This window comes from Apis florea, unplaced genomic scaffold (genome assembly GCF_048593485.1).
Source record: "Apis florea isolate Af1SG1 unplaced genomic scaffold, ASM4859348v1 contig_3496_pilon, whole genome shotgun sequence".
Classification (NCBI taxonomy): Eukaryota; Metazoa; Arthropoda; class Insecta; order Hymenoptera; family Apidae; genus Apis; species Apis florea.
Genome location: NW_028256773.1, coordinates 8,525,674 through 8,545,350, shown reverse-complemented (window position 1 = coordinate 8,545,350; position 19,677 = coordinate 8,525,674). Strand labels below are relative to the sequence as shown.

Genomic DNA, 19,677 nt, shown 5'->3' with positions numbered 1-19,677 from the left:
ATATATCGATCGAACGAAACGAAAACTTTGAAAAATCCAACGAATGAAGGAAAAGATCCAGATATCATAAAAAAAAAAAAACCTAACGAACCCGATTCTGCCCTTCGTTTTGAAAATATACGTAATCCGAAAATTGAAGAAAAGCAAAAAAAAAAAAAGAAGAAGAAGACGAAAAAGAAAAACAGACCTCTTATTCTTCGAACAGCTCCCTCCCCTGTCTCGACTGCGTCTCGAGCGAATGGAAGGAAGGAAGAGGGAAGAAAGAGAAGGAAGGAAGAAGAAAGGGAGAAAAAAGGAGAAGAAAGAGGGGAGGGAGAGAGATTCTCGCGACAGCTCGGGCCACTCGCCGCACGATTTACTGGCCCGCTGGTTTCGTGGCCAACCATTAATCGATTAATCAATTAAGCGACCGATTAATTATCGAAGCGGTGTGAAGGCAGAGGAAGGAGAGGGAGAGGAGGGGCGGGTGGTAATTAAATCGTCGCGTCGGGACCAATCGGACGCGGTCGAGGGGAGCCGGACGAGAGGCCACAAATGATTTTGTCGTAACGACGTGGAGAGCAGCAGCACCCCGGACCCAACCCTGCCCGGCTAATTAAGTCTTAGTCGTGCTCCTCCTCGTTTCTTTCTTTTCTCTTCCACGATGATCGCGTTCGTTCGTACGTAGGTTGCTCCTCCAGCCGGCCCCTCGCTTCCAGCCTCGATCCAACCCCCTCTCCTCCGCCAACGTTATGCCGCTAGCGTCGAAATGTTATCGCGCTACGGTATCTCGCGTATTCCATTCGCGAGGGTTCCTCATCTCGCGGCTCTACGCCCGTGTTTTTATTCGTTCTTTTTTTCCCAAATTTTAAATAAAGCGGATAATAAAGTTCCTCGTGGATCGATGGTATATTCGAAGGTTTTGGTTTCTTTTTCTTTCTAAATTTTCCGAAACGAACGTTCATTTTTCTTATTTTACAGCTAGGTTGATGGTATATTCGAAGTTCGATTTTTTTTTTTAATTCTTTCTAAATTTTCGAAAACAGACGTTCATTTCTCGTTTCACAGCTACGTCAATGATATCGAATTCAAGGTTCGATTTTTTTTAATGGCGTACTCGAGGCTCGATTTTTTTTAATTCTTTCTAAAATTTTGAAAACAGGCATTCGTCATCTGTGCGTTTCTCATTTCACGGCTACGTCGATGGTACATTCGATTTTTTCTAAATCTTGTGTTTCTCGTTTCACAGCTACATCGAGATTCGATTTTCTCAATTTTTCCAAATTTTTCGTACATATTTCTCATATCGATGGTATATTCGAGATTCAATTTTCTCAATTTTTCTAAATTTTCCGTATTCTCGTTTCACAGCTACGTCGACGGTATATTCGATTTTCTCAATTTTTCTAAATTTTTTGTCATTTCACAGCTGCATCGAGATTCGATTTTCTCAATTTTTCTAAATTTTCCATACGTTTCTCGTTTCACAGCTACGTCGACGGTATATCCGATTTTTTAAATTTAATCTAAATCTTCCGTATACATTTCTCATTTCACAGCTGCATTTTTCGTGTCTCTGAATTTTTCCAAATTTTCCGTATAGCCACATCGAGTCGAGCTTGGATTCGTTTAAAAATCTTTTCTAAATTTTCGAAAGGAAATCTCTTTGTTGCGCGCGGCTAGTTCACCTGTTCTCAAGACGACACGGAGCAATGGCCGTGAGAACATTGCGGGAAGAGTCGCGGGAGGACACCGATCCAGAGCGATTCGCGCTCGTCTCTCGGGGCTCGAGTTTCGCGATAACTGGAACGGAGACGATAATGCGAGGAGCCGTCGAAAAATCCGCCCGGCGTGGGAACGGCAAACACCGACGACTCCCCCTTATCGTTCCCTACGAAACAACAGATAACGATTTTTCCCTTTTCGCAGACTCGCTTTTTCCCTCCGCCGGATCGAATCCGAGTTCTAATCGATCCGAAAGCGTGAGAGTCGAGGTTGTGCCACGGTTCAGGCAGCTGGATTTCGAAAAGAAGAGGACAAAACGCATTATTGTGTCCTCGTTCTTATCGACAAATCTTTGTTTGTCCATCGCGATTTTTCGACTTTTTGTTTGATTATTCAGAAATCGAACAATATCGATCATTCTCCCTGTCGAATCTCTTTCCCATACGATAAAAAAACCTCTGGAAAAAGGAGGCAATGAGAATCCTTCTGGATGGAGGGAAGTAGATAAGGCGCGTAATTAAAGAAACACCACCGATTTGTAACGATAATTTCGACCATCTGGCGTGCATCTCCGTTGCAACGATGGTGGCGGAGCGAGGCGCGTTCTCGCCCCGAGGGGTTTGTGATGAATTTCTCGCGAAATGTCTGGCATTAAACCGAGACCGAGTTGAGCGCCCAGGGCGCGTGCCGTGTACACCCGTGTATTTGTAATTCTAATGGCGAGCCACCTCGAGTGGAGAGAGTGTTGTTTGCCTCGTAATAGGCCCCCTGGAATTCGGGGGACTCGGTGCTTGGAAGGGGGGCCTCCTGGAAACGGCTACCTTCCTCAAAACGGATAAATCCGATATTCGCGACGTTATTTCGAAGAACGTTCGAGCCGTCCTCTAAATTGCTAACTTTTTTTTTTCTTCTTTTAAAAAAGAAGAATTGTTCTCTGAAAAGAATAAATAGCATTGATAAGAAGAGTTCGACGATTTTTCCAAGCGAAGTTTTCAAGCGAGTTTTCAAAATCACCTTCTCAATCACGATATCGGTAACATAAATATTATCTTGGTGCTAATAATAAGCTTAATAAGCATACATCGTTATAAACGATCAATTTTTATGAACAGGCGATATATACGTACGTGCATAGGATAATTTATTATTCTCAGCTTACTACAAAGTAGCGCGATAGAAATTATTATATATTCATATCACGGAAAATATAATCAACGGTCTGCGATCTAATATCGTCGAACGGAGTGAGAAAGTGTAGTTGTATTGCTCGACTTGATGAACGAACGTCAAACACACACGTTTGCCCTTCTTTCTTCTATTCGTCGAAAGTGTTAACATCGAAATACGTATGCAATTTCGTTGAGAACAATCGCGGTTTAAGTCGTCGATAAAGGAAAAAAGATTATTGCATTATTGTATTATTTATTAAGTAGTTGGCTTCCAAAGTTTCTTCTTCATTTTTGCGTCATTGCAACGGGATAACGTCTGTCATTGATACATAAAAATCGATATATAAAAACGAGAAAGAAAAAAGGTGACAAAGGTGATAAAAATCATAATTGATAAGTAATTATCTCCTGTGTTCGTATACGATTTCACGCAGTGTGAACGGCCTTTAATAAAGTGCGCCTTGTTAAATATAATGCTCGATGTCTCGTTATTCTCTTTTCAATTCGTGTATGCAAGTGGTGTCTTTATTCGGAGTATAATTACAGGATTTAAACGCGGCTTAGAGCTTTGGATCTCTTCTTTTTTTTACCGATAAACGATGATGGGGATTGCATAAAATTGTAGCCTTTACGATTCAAAGTATGGTAACAATACAATAAGTGCAATTTTAATACTTGATTTTCAATTTTCAATCCTGTCTTTCTTCTGTCTTTCTTCATTTCTTCCATTCAATTTACTTCCTCTAAAAGATCCTATAAAATAATAAAGGAACGACGAAAAACAATTTATTTTAATATCGTATTATAAATATATACCGTGTTATAATGTTACATATTAATATTTTCGATATAGCGATATATACGTATTTTGTATCGTTGAGAATACGAGACCGATATAACGTGTTTAACTCTGATGTTAATGGAACATTTTCGTAATTCGATATTTAATTATGCGACTTGAATGCGTCATAAAATACTGAATAAAAGTCATTTTGCATAGAACGGTGAGTGATCAAAGACAGAAACGCTTACAGATACGACTTGATTATGAAATCTCGTAAAACGATAATTTATTCGAATTCCCGAAGCGACAGTTCGAAGTATTCGGTAGGAACGGTTAGAAATTAAAAGATTATTAATCGTGTGTATCGAGAGATACTCCGTAGGAGGCTCAGAAAAGGAAACTCGAAAGATAACGAACGTCAAGTTAAATTACCGTCTCCCGTGGATTTTCATCCGATCGGCTTTTTATCGCGCTGACGATCGCTGTAATCTTACGAGTTTTTACTTCAGATCTCACGGACAAATCCGAGCGTGAAGTTGCGAAGACTATAGAAGTCTACGGGTGGTGTCTACCGTCGAATTTACGTTTGTATATCTTTTTCCTTTGCGCGTTTTTTTTTTTCTTTTCCTCCCCTTTACAATTTCTATCTTAATGAAAAATAACGTGTCGACTAATCGCACATGTTTAACGATAAAAAATTATATGATCGAAGTAGAAACTGAAACTTGTTTAATTCTTGCATTTCGATTTTTATTTTATCTCCTAAAAACTTGATCTGTATTCAGAGATGTTTCTTTTATTTGATGGTTCCACATCATTTTGTAAAACATTAAATAATCGTTGTCATCGATGCCTCAAAACACACACTCGCGTCAAATATTACGATATAGGTTAGATTACAATTTAATATATAAAATTAATTATATTTGATTATATTTTGTGAGCTGGATATACAATACGATAAAGAGAATACGATATTTATATTTTTTACGTTAACGATTGACATATATTCGAAAGTATAAGAAAAAAATTATGAAAACGTGTTTAATCGGCCCGTGCAATATTCGTCTATGGTGCCGTACTGAGCGTATATAGACAAGAAGCGCAAATAATAGGAAAAGGATAGAGATAGAGTAAAAATTAGGGAATCAACGCCATCTTCAGAGTGCCGTAAATGAAACATATATAAAAAGGACAGCAAATAATAAAAAAAGGATAGAGAAGAGTAAGAATTCACTCAGTCAGCACCATCTCTTGTATACCAAACGTGTTTCTTTAAAGGCAAGATAAAATAAAATAAGAATTAAAGATCAGCGCCATCTCTCTATAAGAAGAGTAAGATATAATAAAAATTAAGAATTAGCGACATCTCTTGAATGTTTTTAAAAAAATAATTTTTAAAAAAGTATTTTTGATATCTAAGAGATGGCACGGACAATCAATTCTTAGCCAATCTATTTTTTTACGTACCATTTGTTCTTTTGTTTATATATTAAATATATTTACAGCATTCTAGTGTTTTATTCTGTTTTTAAAAAAATATCTTTAACAAAAGATAACACTGACGATTTCTTCATCCTTTTTCTATTATTTACTTATTCTTTCTATATTCAATTCGTTTATTCATTTGGCGAATTTAATTTCCTAATTTTTATTCTATCTTTTTCTACTCTTTTCTTACTATTTCTTGCAATTCTTATCCATACTTGCTTACTTAATTTTTGATAAAATTATAAATTATAGCAAATAATATGAGCTAATTGGCTGTTATTGCAACGATTATTTTTTTATTTGTAGTGTATGTATATGTATATATTTTTTTTTTTTTTCACCGACAATATATAGTTTCTGTATTGGCCATAGCAAATTATAGAGGGCATAAGAAACACTGCTTTTTTCGAGGTCGGTATTTCAGAATGTAAAACATGAAATCTCATAAGATGTCATGTCTATCTTGTGTATTTCGTCTATGGTTCCATTTCCATTCGCATCTTTATAGATAGCATGTAAGTATGTTGCGCATGCGTCTGCAATGCTTTGAGGCGTTGCGTGTTAGTGCATACTTTCGCGTTGTGAGTCGGCAAAAAGGAAAAGCTCAAAACGGGTTTCAAGATATTTCGATATTTAAGAGTTTTTCGAATCGTGATTCAACATCGAGAGATGTCAAGCATAGAAAAAAAACCATTTCGTCGGCTGCCCACAGATGTTCAGCCTTATCATTATAATATTGTTTTGTCACCAAATCTGAAAACTTTCGTCTTCGACGGGAAGGAGGACGTGCACATTGACGTAAGCTGAATCAATCTAAATCAATCAATAGAACACTAATTACTTGCATATCGTATTGTAAATTTATAATTCGAATGATGGAATAAGAAATGTTAACCATATGGCAAACATAACCACAAAATTCGTATAGCATATACTACAAGACGGATTCCATTCCATTTTATTGATAGTTAATTTAAGGAATTTTTCTTATCTTACTTTATCTGTATTCTAGATCTCGTGTAAAGGCTCGTGTAAAGGCATTATTAAATTTTAAGTGATAAGATAATAATAATACGAGAAATGCTTAATTTTTTATATCTTAATATTAAATATTATATTTTAAAATTTTTTCATTTTATAATTCTAATTTTTAATGTTTATAGGTGAAAAAATCTACAGATACTATTGTTTTAAATTCATTGGATATTAATATAAAGACTGTATTTTTTAATGATAATAATGGAAAAATCATTCCAACAAAACATATTGATATTTCTTCGTCTGAAGAAACAGCAACTTTGGTATTTTCCGAAAAATTGCCAGTGGGAAGAAGTGGGTACTTGAGCTTGGAGTTTATAGGAGAAATTAACGATAAAATGAAGGGCTTCTATAGGAGCAAATATATTGGGTACTGTAATTTCTACAATTTCTACAATAATAATCTAAGTTAAATATGTTATATTGAAATATTTTTATCATAAAGAAAAAGACATTAGATTGTTTTTTATTTTAAGTATCTAACATTTTATAGACAAAATAAGTGGTATGCTGTAACTTATTTATGTCCTACATCAGCTCGTAGATTCTTTCCCTGTTGGGATGAACCATCTTTAAAAGCAACTTTTACGATATCAATTGTGCTTCTACGTGATATGCCACTTGTTGGCTTATCAAACATGGTAAGCAGTAATTGACATCTCTAAAATAATGAAAATTTTCTATATGTTTACAGGGTCAATGGAACTGTTGAACACGCAGCTGTAACTCAATTCGAGCCAACAGATGCTAGACGTTGCTTCCCATGCTGGGATGAACCAGCACACAAAGCTACGTTTGATATTACTCTAAATGTACCATCAGGTCTTACAGCACTTTCCAATATGGTAAGCAGCGCCTAGCACGTGTGGTTTTATTTTATTTCTTCTTGTTTTCTCCATTCTTAATTTGTGTATTTTCAAACATATATATATATATATATATATATATATATATAAAATATTTAAAAAAATATATTTTTATTTGTTGCAGCCGATCAAAAACAAGGTGACGAATGAAGCAATCGAAACTTTAGTATTCGAAAGGACACCAATCATGTCGACGTATTTAGTAGCAGTTGTGGTCGGTGAATTCGATTACATAGAGGACACATCGAGTGATGGTGTACTAGTACGCGTATACACACCGAAATCAAAGAAAGAACAGGGACAATTTGCATTGGAAGTGGCGACTAAAGTGTTGCCATATTACAAAACTTATTTTGGAATTGCTTATCCACTTCCGAAAATTGATCTTATCGCGATTGCCGATTTCTCGTCCGGAGCTATGGAAAATTGGGGTTTAGTCACGTATCGTGAAACTTGCCTACTGGTAGATCCACAGAACACATCTGCTGTACGAAAGCAATGGATTGCTTTAGTAGTAGCGCACGAATTGGCGCATCAATGGTTCGGAAATCTTGTAACCATGGAATGGTGGACTCATTTATGGTTAAACGAGGGTTATGCGTCATTCGTGGAATTTTTATGCGTTGCTCATTTATTCCCCGAATATGATATTTGGACACAATTCGTAACAGACACGTACATCAGAGCTTTAGAACTCGACGCTTTAAAGAATAGTCATCCGATCGAAGTGCCGGTTGGTCATCCTTCCGAAATCGATGAGATCTTTGACGACATTTCTTACAATAAAGGCGCGTGCGTCATTCGAATGTTGCACTCTTACATCGGGGATGACGATTTTCGAAAGGGTATGAACCTTTACTTGAAAAAACATAGCTACGCCAATGCGGAAACTGGGGATCTTTGGGATGCTTTGGAAGAAGCCAGTAAGAAAGAAGTCCGCAGTGTGATGAGCACGTGGACAGAACAACAAGGATTCCCCGTTGTGAGAGTTCAACATCGCCAAGAAGGTACCGATCGAATTCTCTCGCTATCCCAAGAGAGATTTTTAGCTGATGGATCCACGGATACCGGAAATAATTCTTGGATCATACCGATCAGCATAAGCACGTCGAAGAATCCTGAGGAGTGTGTACTTAAGGATCTGTTGGACGAGAAAACAAAAGAATTTCGAGTCAAAGACGTGCCGGAAGATCATTGGGTAAAAATCAATCCTGGAACGATCGGTTTCTACAGGACTCATTACAGTCCAGAAGCATTGTCCCTCTTGTTACCCGCTGTCAAAGATCATGCACTACCTCCATTGGATAGATTGGGTCTACTGGACGATCTGTTCGCCATGGTACAAGCCGGCCACGCTTCTACCATAGAAGTGCTTCAACTCATGCAAGCATTTCAACACGAGGATAATTTCACTGTGTGGTCTAGCATAGTAAATAGTCTAGGGAAAATCGGAGTTCTAGTGTCCCATTTGGATTTCGAAGATTCGTTCAAAGCGTTTGGACGTAATTTGATGCGAGACATCACCAATAAATTGGGCTGGGATCCTAAACCTAATGAGAGCCATTTGGATACCCTTTTACGATCTCTTGTTTTAGGTCGTATGGCAGCGCTGAACGACGAGGACACTATACAAGAAGCGAAAAAAAGATTCGAATTGCACGTCTCCGGTACAACATTACTCGCTGCCGATTTGCGTAGCCCTGTTTATCGGGCCGTGCTTTCTGTCGGCGACACCGAAACTTACGAGACTATGTTGAGGCTTTATCGAGAGGCGGATTTGCACGAGGAGAAAGATAGAATATTGAGAGCTCTGGGTGCGATCAAAGACGAGACCTTGCTGGCGAAAGTTCTGAACTTTGCTATGAGCGACGAAGTAAGGGCTCAGGACACGGTGTTCGCCATCATGTCGGTGGCGATGACGTACAAAGGTCGAGTGATGGCTTGGAACTTTTTTAAAGAGAATTGGAAGACTTTGCTCGATCGTTACGGTGGCGGTTTCTTGATTTCAAGATTGGTAAAATTCACCACGGAAAACTTCGTCACCGAAGAACGGGCCAAAGATGTCGAAGAGTTCTTCAAGGATCATCCGACACCGGGAACCGAAAGAACGGTCCAACAAAGTGTCGAATCTATCAGATTGAACGCGGCATGGCTTGCCAGGGATAAAGACTCTATCAAGGAATATCTGATCACCCACGTTTAGTAGTACAATGAATTATTTCTCGCCTTGAGTTCTTGTCTCTAACTTGTTACAATTTCTGATACAATAGGAAATCGAGAGGGCGATATCATGCCTTTGTGAGTTTTAAAAATAAGCAAGAATTGCTTCGAGTCAATTTAGAGAACAAAGAGAAGAGACGCAGATTCTCTTGTATCATACGACATCGTAAAGATTTGCATTTACACACACACACACACTCACACACACACATAGACATATACAACAGTTGCTTAACGATTGCGTGCATAGTTGTTTGTTGTTTCGTTGCAAATTTAATTGCAATTCTTTTTTTTTTTTTTTTTTTTTTTTAACAAATGTACAGAACGCTACTATATAGTTTATATTATCGGTATTATCATTTTTTTTTTCAAAGCATTTTTAAATTGCAGCAATTATATCTTCTTCGGCATTTATTATATATATCTACTCAATTTTACGATTGACACGCATAAATTCTTTCCCAAGCATAGAACGATGTCCCATGAACCCGGGTACCTAGTGTTTACCATTTTTATATTACGACTAAAATAAAACGAGAAACAAGAAGAAAAGAAAAGAAAAGAAAAGAAAAGAAAAAAAAAAGGAAACAAGCGTGTAGCTGCAAAAACCCATTTATATCACAAACACTATAATCGAAAAGAATTGAAATAAATACTTTTACGCTTGTATCTGTTCGAGTACGTATTCAAACAACCTTTCTCTTATTTTTTTTTTTTTTTTCTAATTAATTCATGTTTTATATTGATCAAAAAACTCATACAATCCATCCCTCTCAAGCTCTCAAACTCATGGAACTCTTCCGCCGATCCGGGATCTCCTGATTGAACGACGCGTAGGCGAGAGCACAAGTCACATATATCGGTCACTTAAGCATCGTTACACGCTTGCAAGGTGACGGTTGTACGGAGTAATACGGAGTCGTGCTCCTTATCCCCAGCATCGATCAGCTCTCTTTCAGCCCGCGTAGGAGGGTGCGCTGTCGTGAGTCAGCCTCCACTTTCGTTTATTAGCGCGTGCACACGCGTCCTATCCAGCCTGGTGGTTCGTCGTATTAGTCGAGTAGTCGTCCGCCACCCTCTCCTTCCCCCACCCCTTCCCTCCCCGCTTTACTTTCTTTCTCCGTCTCTCCATATGAATACGGAGCAGGCTCGAGTGGACGAAGGGACGAGAGAGAGCCGGGGACACGCGCGTTCCAACTGAATCGGTTCCCGTGGGTATTCCGTGGTCTCCAAGTTCCCAGGAACGCGCACGCGACCTGGGACAGGGGACACACGATCAATACGGGAAGTTGGCGGACTCCTACAACGACACGACCACCCTGGTCCTCTCCTCCAGGCTGGAGACCCTCCTTCTCGCACGTGTGCGAGGATTATTACGTACACGTGTGCCCATTTAAGCCCACCCTGCGCGCGTGTTCCGCGGGACGCTCGCGGATTTATCGCTTTCAGCGGTGCAGCGACCGGGGAAACTACGTAACGAGGAGAAATTGGCCGGTTGGGGGATATTCTCGACTCTGATCGTTGGGAACGACGTCCCTTTTTATCCCACGTCTCTGGGATATTTTATCGGCTAACGAACGATTTTATTTCTTAACGTAACGTAGATAATACCTGTGAATCGTAATACCTTCGAGTCGTACTATTTCGTACGCGATTGGTTAATTTGGCAAATGATGGATATCGTCTATCCACGAACGAAGGGTGAAAGGATTGAATCGAAAAGTAGTATGATGTAACGGCTGCGAATTTTTTTAGAGATAAAGTTGACGCAGAAAATTTCAAAAGGAAGTTGTCTTGTCCGAGATAAATGTAATATAAATTAAATGCGAAGAAAATTACGAAAAGGAAATTAAATATGGATATAACATGGGAATGTTAAGTCTTTTGTTAAGTATTTTTACTTTCACCTCTATGAGGTTTCTTTCACCTATAAATTGAAACGCCTGAATTTTACTTTTCGTACGTTAAATAAAGTTTCACAAATATACAATTTTTTTTTTCTTTTTACAATGTTATATAAGCGACAATTTCTATTTTGGTTTATTTGGAATTTTTCACAGATTAATTTAAAAGGAGTCAAGGACGGATCTTTGATGAGAGTGAACAGTATAAAAAAGAAGTAATTGCATGGACACAGTTTGTATTTTATTTCCATACATGAGCGAGTGTAGCAAACTCATGTATCTTTATAACTCAAGTATACTTATATTTTACAGCCTTTCAGTCTTCGCAAATATACAGTAGTTATGGAGAAATCTCTAAATTATAATATGAAAAGCAATAACAATAATAATCGTGTAATAATATATAATAATAATAATATAGAATATCGATGATTAATCGATCAGTAATACAAATAATTCGCTTTATTATCTACAAGGGGGAGTTGAAATAATACGGATTCTGATCAACGTGATGATAAACATTTCTCTTCCACGCGAAAACTATTAAAGAAAAGGAGGGGGAGATCCATTCACGACCAGTTGTGAACGAGGGTTGTATGCTTACAATTAGAAACGTGATCAATTCGATTTTAATTATCATAGATATTTGAATAAATATCCGGAATTTCTGGAACAAAAATTTAATAGATAAATATTTGCTAAATTTCAAATCGAATTCATCACCAATCGACCGGAATTTTCTATCGAAACGATAAACTGCAACGTTACAACAAAAGTAAATCGGAGAATGAAACGATTTTCGTGATTGTTTCGATATAATAAAACGATATAAGAAGATAATTATCGGTGAAAAGAGATAATGCGATCGTCGTTTACATGTGTAACACAGCTCGGATTAGGAAAAGATTACAAGAATCTCGGGGTTGGAAGCGGAAAGTTGGATGGACGAAAAGAAGCGAATCGAAGATGAGAAGAAAGATCTCGTGCGAGGAATGCGGTGAGTTTTATGTACAAGTATTTACATCTTTCCTCGAAGAAAGAAGTTAGATCGGCCGTAATCGGCCCGCTTCGTCGTCCTTCTTTCGCATCGTTCTTCGCTCTTCTCTCAGGCGCCGCCTCGATACTTCGAGCGCATCCTTTTCGATGTTAGGTTAGGTCGCTCTTTTCTCGAAACGCTTAAAACATTTTGTTCTTTTTGCCAGATACTTGAGCACCAAGATCTTATCCCTGTTTTCCTTTTCGGCCTTCGAATCTTCGAGAAATCTCTATACAATGGAGGACGAGCACAAAACACGGTTAAGGCAACATCCATACGCCAAAACGTTACCACAACGAGCCGAGTTCTCGATTTAACTCCCCGAAGAAGACTCGAACAGTTCCACGACGCCGAAACATGGAGGTCAAGTCGTCAGCCCACGAGGACGAGAAGCTTGCAGCGACCTGGACCTCACTGTAGCTCGTTCGCCGACACAGGTCACCGTTCCGCGACCATTCCGGTTATCGTGGTCGTCGTCGATGTTGTTGTCGTCGTTGGGACGGTCGTCGTCGCGTTCAACAACGGTTGTAACGGCTGTCTTGACGTCGCTTTTGCCACAGTCGATTCATTATGCACGTTCGTCTCTTCGAGAGTTGTTTGAAGATCACAGATATACTCGATAACCCTTTGGATAACCTCGAGCTTCGATAATTTCCGTTTCCTCGGCATGTCGGGCACCAGAGATCTCAACTTCGTTAAGTAAGCAGCTACTTCTTCTGCTTCCAGGTCACGACGAGTTCCGTTGATTCCAAGACTATTATGCAGGACACCTCGACTTGGCGGTACTCTGCCGCCCACCGGGCTCACCACCATCGCTTTCATGTTGTGCGTGTATCTGTACGTATTTTTCCACTCGATTCGATTCTTCTGGTCGACGTCGACGTGCGAGAATTTGTTTGCTGGACACCGGTTCAAGCAGCAGCAGGTAAAGGTTGAAAAAGATTTGGGTCGATGATTAATTCGATTCGAAGCAAGCACACCTTCCAAAACGTACGGCTGATTATTTGCCGAACGCCAGTGCACGCACCCCGTGTATTTATCGATCGAACCAACCCACCAAAGTGAGCGCACGAGTTAGCGATAGAGATTCGTATTCGATCGAGATATTTCGTTTTTCTTTTTGTCTCTGATCACTTTTGTATATCGTTTCTTTCCTTTTTTTTTTTTTTTTTTTTTTTTTTTTTGACTAAATATTATGTTTTACAACACAAATGTCACACACAATTTTTACGAATATTTATCGCGAGTTGGTTACATTCGCGCGGAACATTACATTGAATGGATTGATTATACGAGAAGAGAAATTGTCTGATGACTATTCCGGGTGCAACGAGTGCGCAAGAGAAGAGTGTATTCCTAAGTGTATTCCTTCCAACACGTCACGCTCGACGGATCGAAGTCAACTGGTCTCCGCCCCTCACCTGCACGCTTTTAAAGCTTTCCCCCACCCCGACTCCGTTCTACCCGCGACGCCTCCACTACCCGTACGGCGCAATCGCTGCCTGAATAAAATAGCGTTGGACTCGAATCGCTCACGAAACGGATTGTTATCTGACCTATTTATATATGGACTTTAGTAAATATTTATGTATTAGCAATTTCTTCTATTTTTTTTTTTTTTTTTTTTTTACTTTTTTTTTTCTTCTCCTTTTTACTCAGAAAAGTGTACCCGATATTTGCGATCTCAGATAATATAATCGGCGATAATCTTGTTTGTATTCGATTGCATGGTTATTTGCCGGTACATGTGAACTTATATCGATTTCTTTGGAAAAATTATTATGCTTCGAAGTATAAAATTGAAATTGATATTTGTTCAATATTTTGTCTTTAATGCTTATTAAATCATTTTATACTTTATTTTAATTTTATACGTTAGTCTTGAGTAACATGAAAAAATATTGACAGTTTTTTTATACATTTAATATTAGGATATTATGGTAATTACAAATATAATCATTATATACTAAAAATAAACAAAGAAAGAGATTGCTATTATCCAGTAAAGCAAATATTTTTTTCGTCATTGTTATTTTTTTTTTCATTTTTCATCATCAAATTTATTTAGTTTTACTTTTCCAAGAATTACCAAGGAAAAATTGCATACGTATTTCCTACGTCACACACAAGCTTTGCAACTTATAATTATTATTTTCGCAATCATTGTATGTACCGGATAGATGCAACATTTCATAAGAATCCGCTACCAAACTTTATGCATGCAACAGCACAATCTCAAACCATCGACCTCGCCATTCTTTCAAACGACGCCTGCTTGCCCCCCCTCCCAAGAGCATCCCCTTTCCTCCATTCACAAATTCCAACCGCCTAGAAAGAAATAAAGAAAGAAAAGAAAAAAAGAGAGATGGAAAAAAAAAGGATGAATCAAGAATAAAAAGGGATGAAAGAAAGAAGAGGAAAGAGAACCGGGGCAGGCAGGTAACACGTATCACCACCAGCCGGGGCGAAGAATAATTCGCGGAAAGGCGCGACGAGGAACGCCGCCAGGAATTCCCGCTCCGACGCCTGCTCGCTATCTCCGCCACCTCTTCTTCTCCCCTGGGGAGGAGGGCTGTACAGCTTGTTCCAGCGAAAATCGTTCGGCTCGAAGCCGACCGTAGTCGGGGGTGTTTGACGACCATGGGAGCAGAGGCGTCGGCGGGACAGAGCCGGGCGTGGAAGAGAAGGGCGACGCCGCTAAAGCTAAAGCTGCCCACGGCGAGCGGGACACGGGTGGCGGCGGCGCTCGAGGGGAGGGGGTAGAGACATAGGTGCGACGGGGGACGGGGTGGGGGGAGGGGGCTGCGCTGTAAGGGCTCTAGGCGCGGGTGGAGGGGATCGGAGAGAGAGAAAGAGAGGCGAGCGACTGTGCGCGCGGGAAGGGAGACACGACCATTGTTGAACGTCCGGCGGCGCCAGCCACTAGCCATCACGGCTACTACCACCACGCAGCCTCACTACCACCATCACTGGCGACAACCACCGTGTCCCCGAGCATGCTCATGGTTCACGAGCTCGCGCGGCACCGCCAACCTGTACACCATGATTCCGGCTATACGCTTTTCTATACCGTACCGCTGTACGTACGTGGCGCGTACAAGGTGTCTCAGGATGGATGGGGACGAAGAGCGTTTCTCCGTGCAGGAATAAAGATCGAAAAAGGGAATGGGATTTTTTTCGACTTTAGAGATTTACGAAATGTGATCATTCTTAAATGGGAAAATTTTATCCCACATTTTCGCGCGTAAAATCAAATTTTGCTCGTGCGTCATCGCTGGACACCCTGTATGCGCGTGTGTACACGCACGGCTAGGTGCCCAGTGCCGAGACTCTTTTGCCTTCTTGATTCTACGTGCGCTCGCGCGCGCACACACGTACACCACCGATTCTACCACACACTTGCGATCTTCTTCCGACCGCCAGTTCGTCGACTTGTTCTCACTCCTCGTGATTCTCTAGTTACTGCGGCGTCTCGTTACCGGCCGCTGGGACAAGAACCCACCCGATGTCCGGCGCTACGGACACAGACAACCGAGGGAGCCCTTTATTATGCGCTACGCTTCTGATACGAGTCCCTCGAGACGTCCCGGCAAAATTGCGCTCGAGCAGACTCGAACGAGATTTCCGATTCATGAGGGTAGCTCCTACCCGATATGTTATACACTATCGACGAAGTATTTGAAAATTCACCTTTACACGAATTGTTCATTTTTAATAAAAAAATAATTTTTCGTAGATTCAAAAAATGATTTCGAGTAATCATTTGCTCTATATTAAGATAAAATTTCTAAAATAAAAATATTTTACTAGTAGATATATTAAAATAATGAGTGGTAATTTTTATAAGAGCTTTCATCTACAAAAGATTCTTTGATATAAGTATGATGTTGGGCGCACTTGAGCGCAATTTCAAATCATTTCGTAGTTACGTGTATGAATCTTGAAAATATTCGAACAAAGTTTATCAGGAAAAAGTTTTTGGGATTGAATACGAAGATAAAGGAAAAGTTTTGCAACTATTTATTCTGCGAAGTGTTAGTTTTATAATTTACAATTTATTTACATTTAATTAAACGATGCATTTCCAAAATTTTATCATATCATAGAATATTTTTCAAGAAAAATTGATAATGCAAGTATGACACATCGATCGATAATCGACAAAATGATCAGGTACAATTACATTAATGAGTACTCGTATACCTGTTAAACATTTATTAATTCCTTATCTCGAAATTATCTAGTACATAAACTCTCATCCATGATTTCATTCTATTTTTTTCATAAAGAGTTGCCAATTATGAAATGAATATACAACTCACGTAGATATTATCATACAAATAGAACGATAACGTTTATTTTTCTATTTAATTAACTAAAACGATTAAAATTAAATAAAATTTTTAAAATTTTCTCGCATCAAAAGCGAAAAGAGATTTTTACGAAAGCTTAAGAATCGCTGCGTTCTAGTAGAAAATAACGAGCACTCGTGGATAAAGCGAAGAATACGGAGAGATGCGAGCGTGATAATCGAAAACGCAAAGCGTAACGGAGCGCGCCTCATTGCGCGTGAAATCCCGTCGTGATAAAGATTTTAGATAGGTTGGTCGAGTTGGTAACCATGATTTCCCGTACGGCTAAGAGCGGAGGCGTGATCGAGAGGATGAACATAAAAGTAACGGGAAACGTGGAAGAAATGCATAATTCGCGAGATCTTTTAGCTCAATCCTTGGAATCGTTCCTTGCGCCGGATGTCCCGTTTAACCGTCGACCGAATGCGAAACGAAATAACGAGGAGGAATAGGAAATGATGTGGTAATAATAATTATAGATGCAATTAAAGCGTTAAACAGCGTGTAAGACGTCGTGGTGTAACATGATGGAATGTACAAGGTGTTTCGTAATTAATGGTTATAACGAGATACACGTTGATTGAATAGAATTTCCTTTGGAGAGGAAGGGGGCGCTTCTTTAAAATTATTATTTTGCGCAATAATTAACCCGCATAAGCGCCATCGTGAGATAAAACTCCTTCGAAATTCCAGATGCTTGTCCTCGTCCTTTTGCAATAACGCGAAACAATAACGCATAACTCGCCAATGCGGTAATCCCACCACCTCCTACTTAGTGCGTGCAACGGATATCGGCCGTTACAACGATATGCGTGTAATAGAACGAAGTTAGTTTGAGCGATAGGATCAACGATGTCATTTGTTCGACGACAATTAGATCAGAATCATATGGAAGCGAAATATCCGATGGAAAATTACGAGGAATCGAGCGAATACGCCCGTGGGACTTGGGCCACTTGCGTGGTTACATACCTGAGCAACCGGATCTCATTGACTTCTTGACCTTCGTGTTTAAGAAATGGCGTTCCCTTGACCTGGGAATAAATAAACTGACGAAACCGCTTGCCCGCCGGTATCACTTTAGTCCCAAGTATATTTATACTTTCCCTCCCCCGGCATCGTGGCTTTATTACACGTAAGCAAAGTATTAAGTGCTACTCGGTAATTGAAATTGGATACCGCACGATAGCGGTATGTTTCTTTATCTGTCGTTATATGGGATCGGCCAGGCATCGAAGGGAAACACGCCTGTTACGCGTAACGAACCGCGAAACACTTGCTTCTCAAATCCGTTTAATTTCGCTAATTAATTAAGGAATCGTTAGAATCGATCGCCTTCGGCGTTTCTATTTCAGTTTCTCGTTACGTTCAAGAAGGAAAAACCGCGGTCAGTTATAAGACATTTTATAACCGTCGTGTGGCCACGAGTTTAATTAGCATGAGAAATACGAGTCGAGACTCGCGTCGAGTCGGGGAGTGGAGATAAGTAAATTGCTATATTCCGGTGTATCCTTTTTCTTCCAATAGATGGCAACCGCGATGCGACGTGCTGTTGTTCGCCCGTTAATTGACTCTCGAAAACGTCCGTTTTCCATCGAAGATTATTATTCACCGTGCTTCTATTTTCAGATACCGGACGGAGTCGGGTCGGGAGCGCAGTTTCGATCGAGGAAAAAAATTCATGCCCGCCGTTAGAAACCGGAATAGTAAACGCGTTACGTGAAAATTCTATGGAATACTAAACTCGAGTCGAGGAAGTGACTCGAATGCCGGACACGTAGCTGTCTCACGAGCATCGGATTCTCATTGACTTCGAATGGCTCGAGTGTCGTTCGAAATTAACCCTTCCCCCCCCTGAGGGAGCAGGGTGTAACATATTTGTTACGTAATCGATCGATTAAGAATACAGAATATAGACGACGAACACGAATTGCGAAATATATAAAAATTAAAATTAATACGAAAATCTACAATACTACTTGATGGTATTTTTTTTTTTCTTCTTTTAATTCGTTCTCAAAACATTTCCTTAATTATGTTTATCGAAAGGAATAATTGACGGGGATATGAAGGTTTGTAGGTTAGAATATAACCTATAAGGATGATTCGATTTGGGGCAAAATCGATCGACGAAAAGATAAGAGTCGGTTTGCGGCTATAAATCAGATTATGTAAATCAACCGATGACGTTCCATTGACTGCGACCCGATACAATTTGCAATCGAATCGCTTCCACGCGTAACGAGGAACTGAACTGGAATTGGATCGAAAATAACTGCGACATTCCTCCGGGGCCGATATCAAACCGATGTTTTTAACCGTGACCAGACGCAATAGAACGCGCGGTTTTAAATAAACCGTAATCGTGTACGCGTATTACATAAATCTTTTTCGAGCTTGGACAAGTTAATCGGCCATTTTAACCGCGAAGAGGTACACCAACGACTCGCATAAATTATCCCGTAATTGCCTGACGACTTTTCCGACCGAACGAGAATTGCTTTCCGTTCGATGCGACTTTCGAGCTTCCAACAGAGACAGATAGATAACTTGTTCGTATAACGATCGTGGCGAATCTCGTAAAACGCGATCTGGTTACCAACACCGATCGAGCTGCTCGAAACACGCGTGTAGCGATGGGAACGAGCGTACGCCGGGAGTGGATTTGAAACAGGCTCGAATCTTTTATAAATTGCAAAAAAAAAAAAAAGAAAACGAAGCAGAGGAAGAAGAAGAAACGATAGCTTCTGACGCAGGTTCGAATCTTCTCTATTAGAAAAACGAAGAAGATGAAAAAGAAAAAGGTGGTATTCGCAGAATATGGATTCGAATTTCGAGCTCGATCCCATCGCTAGACACGGCAACAGCATGTTTCAGCATTCAGGATGCAAATAAGAAGAAAACTACTTGTCATTAGAGGGAAACGAAGGTTTGAGAGGAAGATGTTGGTGATGGAAATAAAAAAAATGAAAGGAAAGTACCGTTTCCGACGTAATAAATGAAACGAATACGAATGAAAAATCGCAGTGACACGGAGCAAACACGATCCGACACGAATACTCGAAATGCAGTTTCGTTGTACGCTTTGGAACACCGTCAATCAGAGCGTGAAG

The 19,677-nt window shown here is 39.8% G+C and overlaps 2 protein-coding genes and 1 long non-coding RNA gene across 4 annotated transcripts; 1 reads left to right on the top strand and 2 right to left on the bottom strand.

Moving 5' to 3' along the window:
• Positions 1–3,109: 3,109 nt before the first annotated feature.
• LOC147656878 (uncharacterized) lies at positions 3,110–4,107 on the bottom strand. The gene is made up of 2 exons (XR_015293846.1): positions 3,690–4,107; positions 3,110–3,626 (listed from the first exon to the last, which is right to left on the bottom strand). It is a non-coding gene; the product is annotated as an uncharacterized LOC147656878 (long non-coding RNA).
• Positions 4,108–5,678: 1,571 nt separating this feature from the next.
• Positions 5,679–9,941, top strand: Psa (puromycin-sensitive aminopeptidase). Of its 2 annotated transcripts, none has more exons than XM_086913493.1 (4): positions 5,679–5,946; positions 6,312–6,556; positions 6,680–6,827; positions 7,177–9,941. In XM_086913493.1, exons 1-4 carry the CDS (start codon positions 5,818–5,820, stop codon positions 9,253–9,255), a joined length of 2,601 nt encoding a protein of 866 aa, XP_086769619.1. In that variant the 5' UTR covers positions 5,679–5,817; the 3' UTR covers positions 9,256–9,941. The 2 variants fall into 2 exon arrangements, with proteins under 2 accessions (XP_086769619.1, XP_012350241.1); XM_012494787.3 differs by lacking the exon at positions 6,680–6,827 and adding an exon at positions 6,881–7,031 and having other exon boundaries at positions 5,680–5,946.
• A 1,454-nt stretch (positions 9,942–11,395) lies between these two features.
• Positions 11,396–13,742, bottom strand: emc (Basic helix-loop-helix domain-containing extra-macrochaetae). Its single transcript, XM_012494789.3, has one exon. The coding sequence runs from the start codon at positions 13,032–13,034 to the stop codon at positions 12,651–12,653; it is 384 nt and encodes a 127-aa protein (XP_012350243.2). The 5' UTR covers positions 13,035–13,742; the 3' UTR covers positions 11,396–12,650.
• Positions 13,743–19,677: the final 5,935 nt, after the last annotated feature.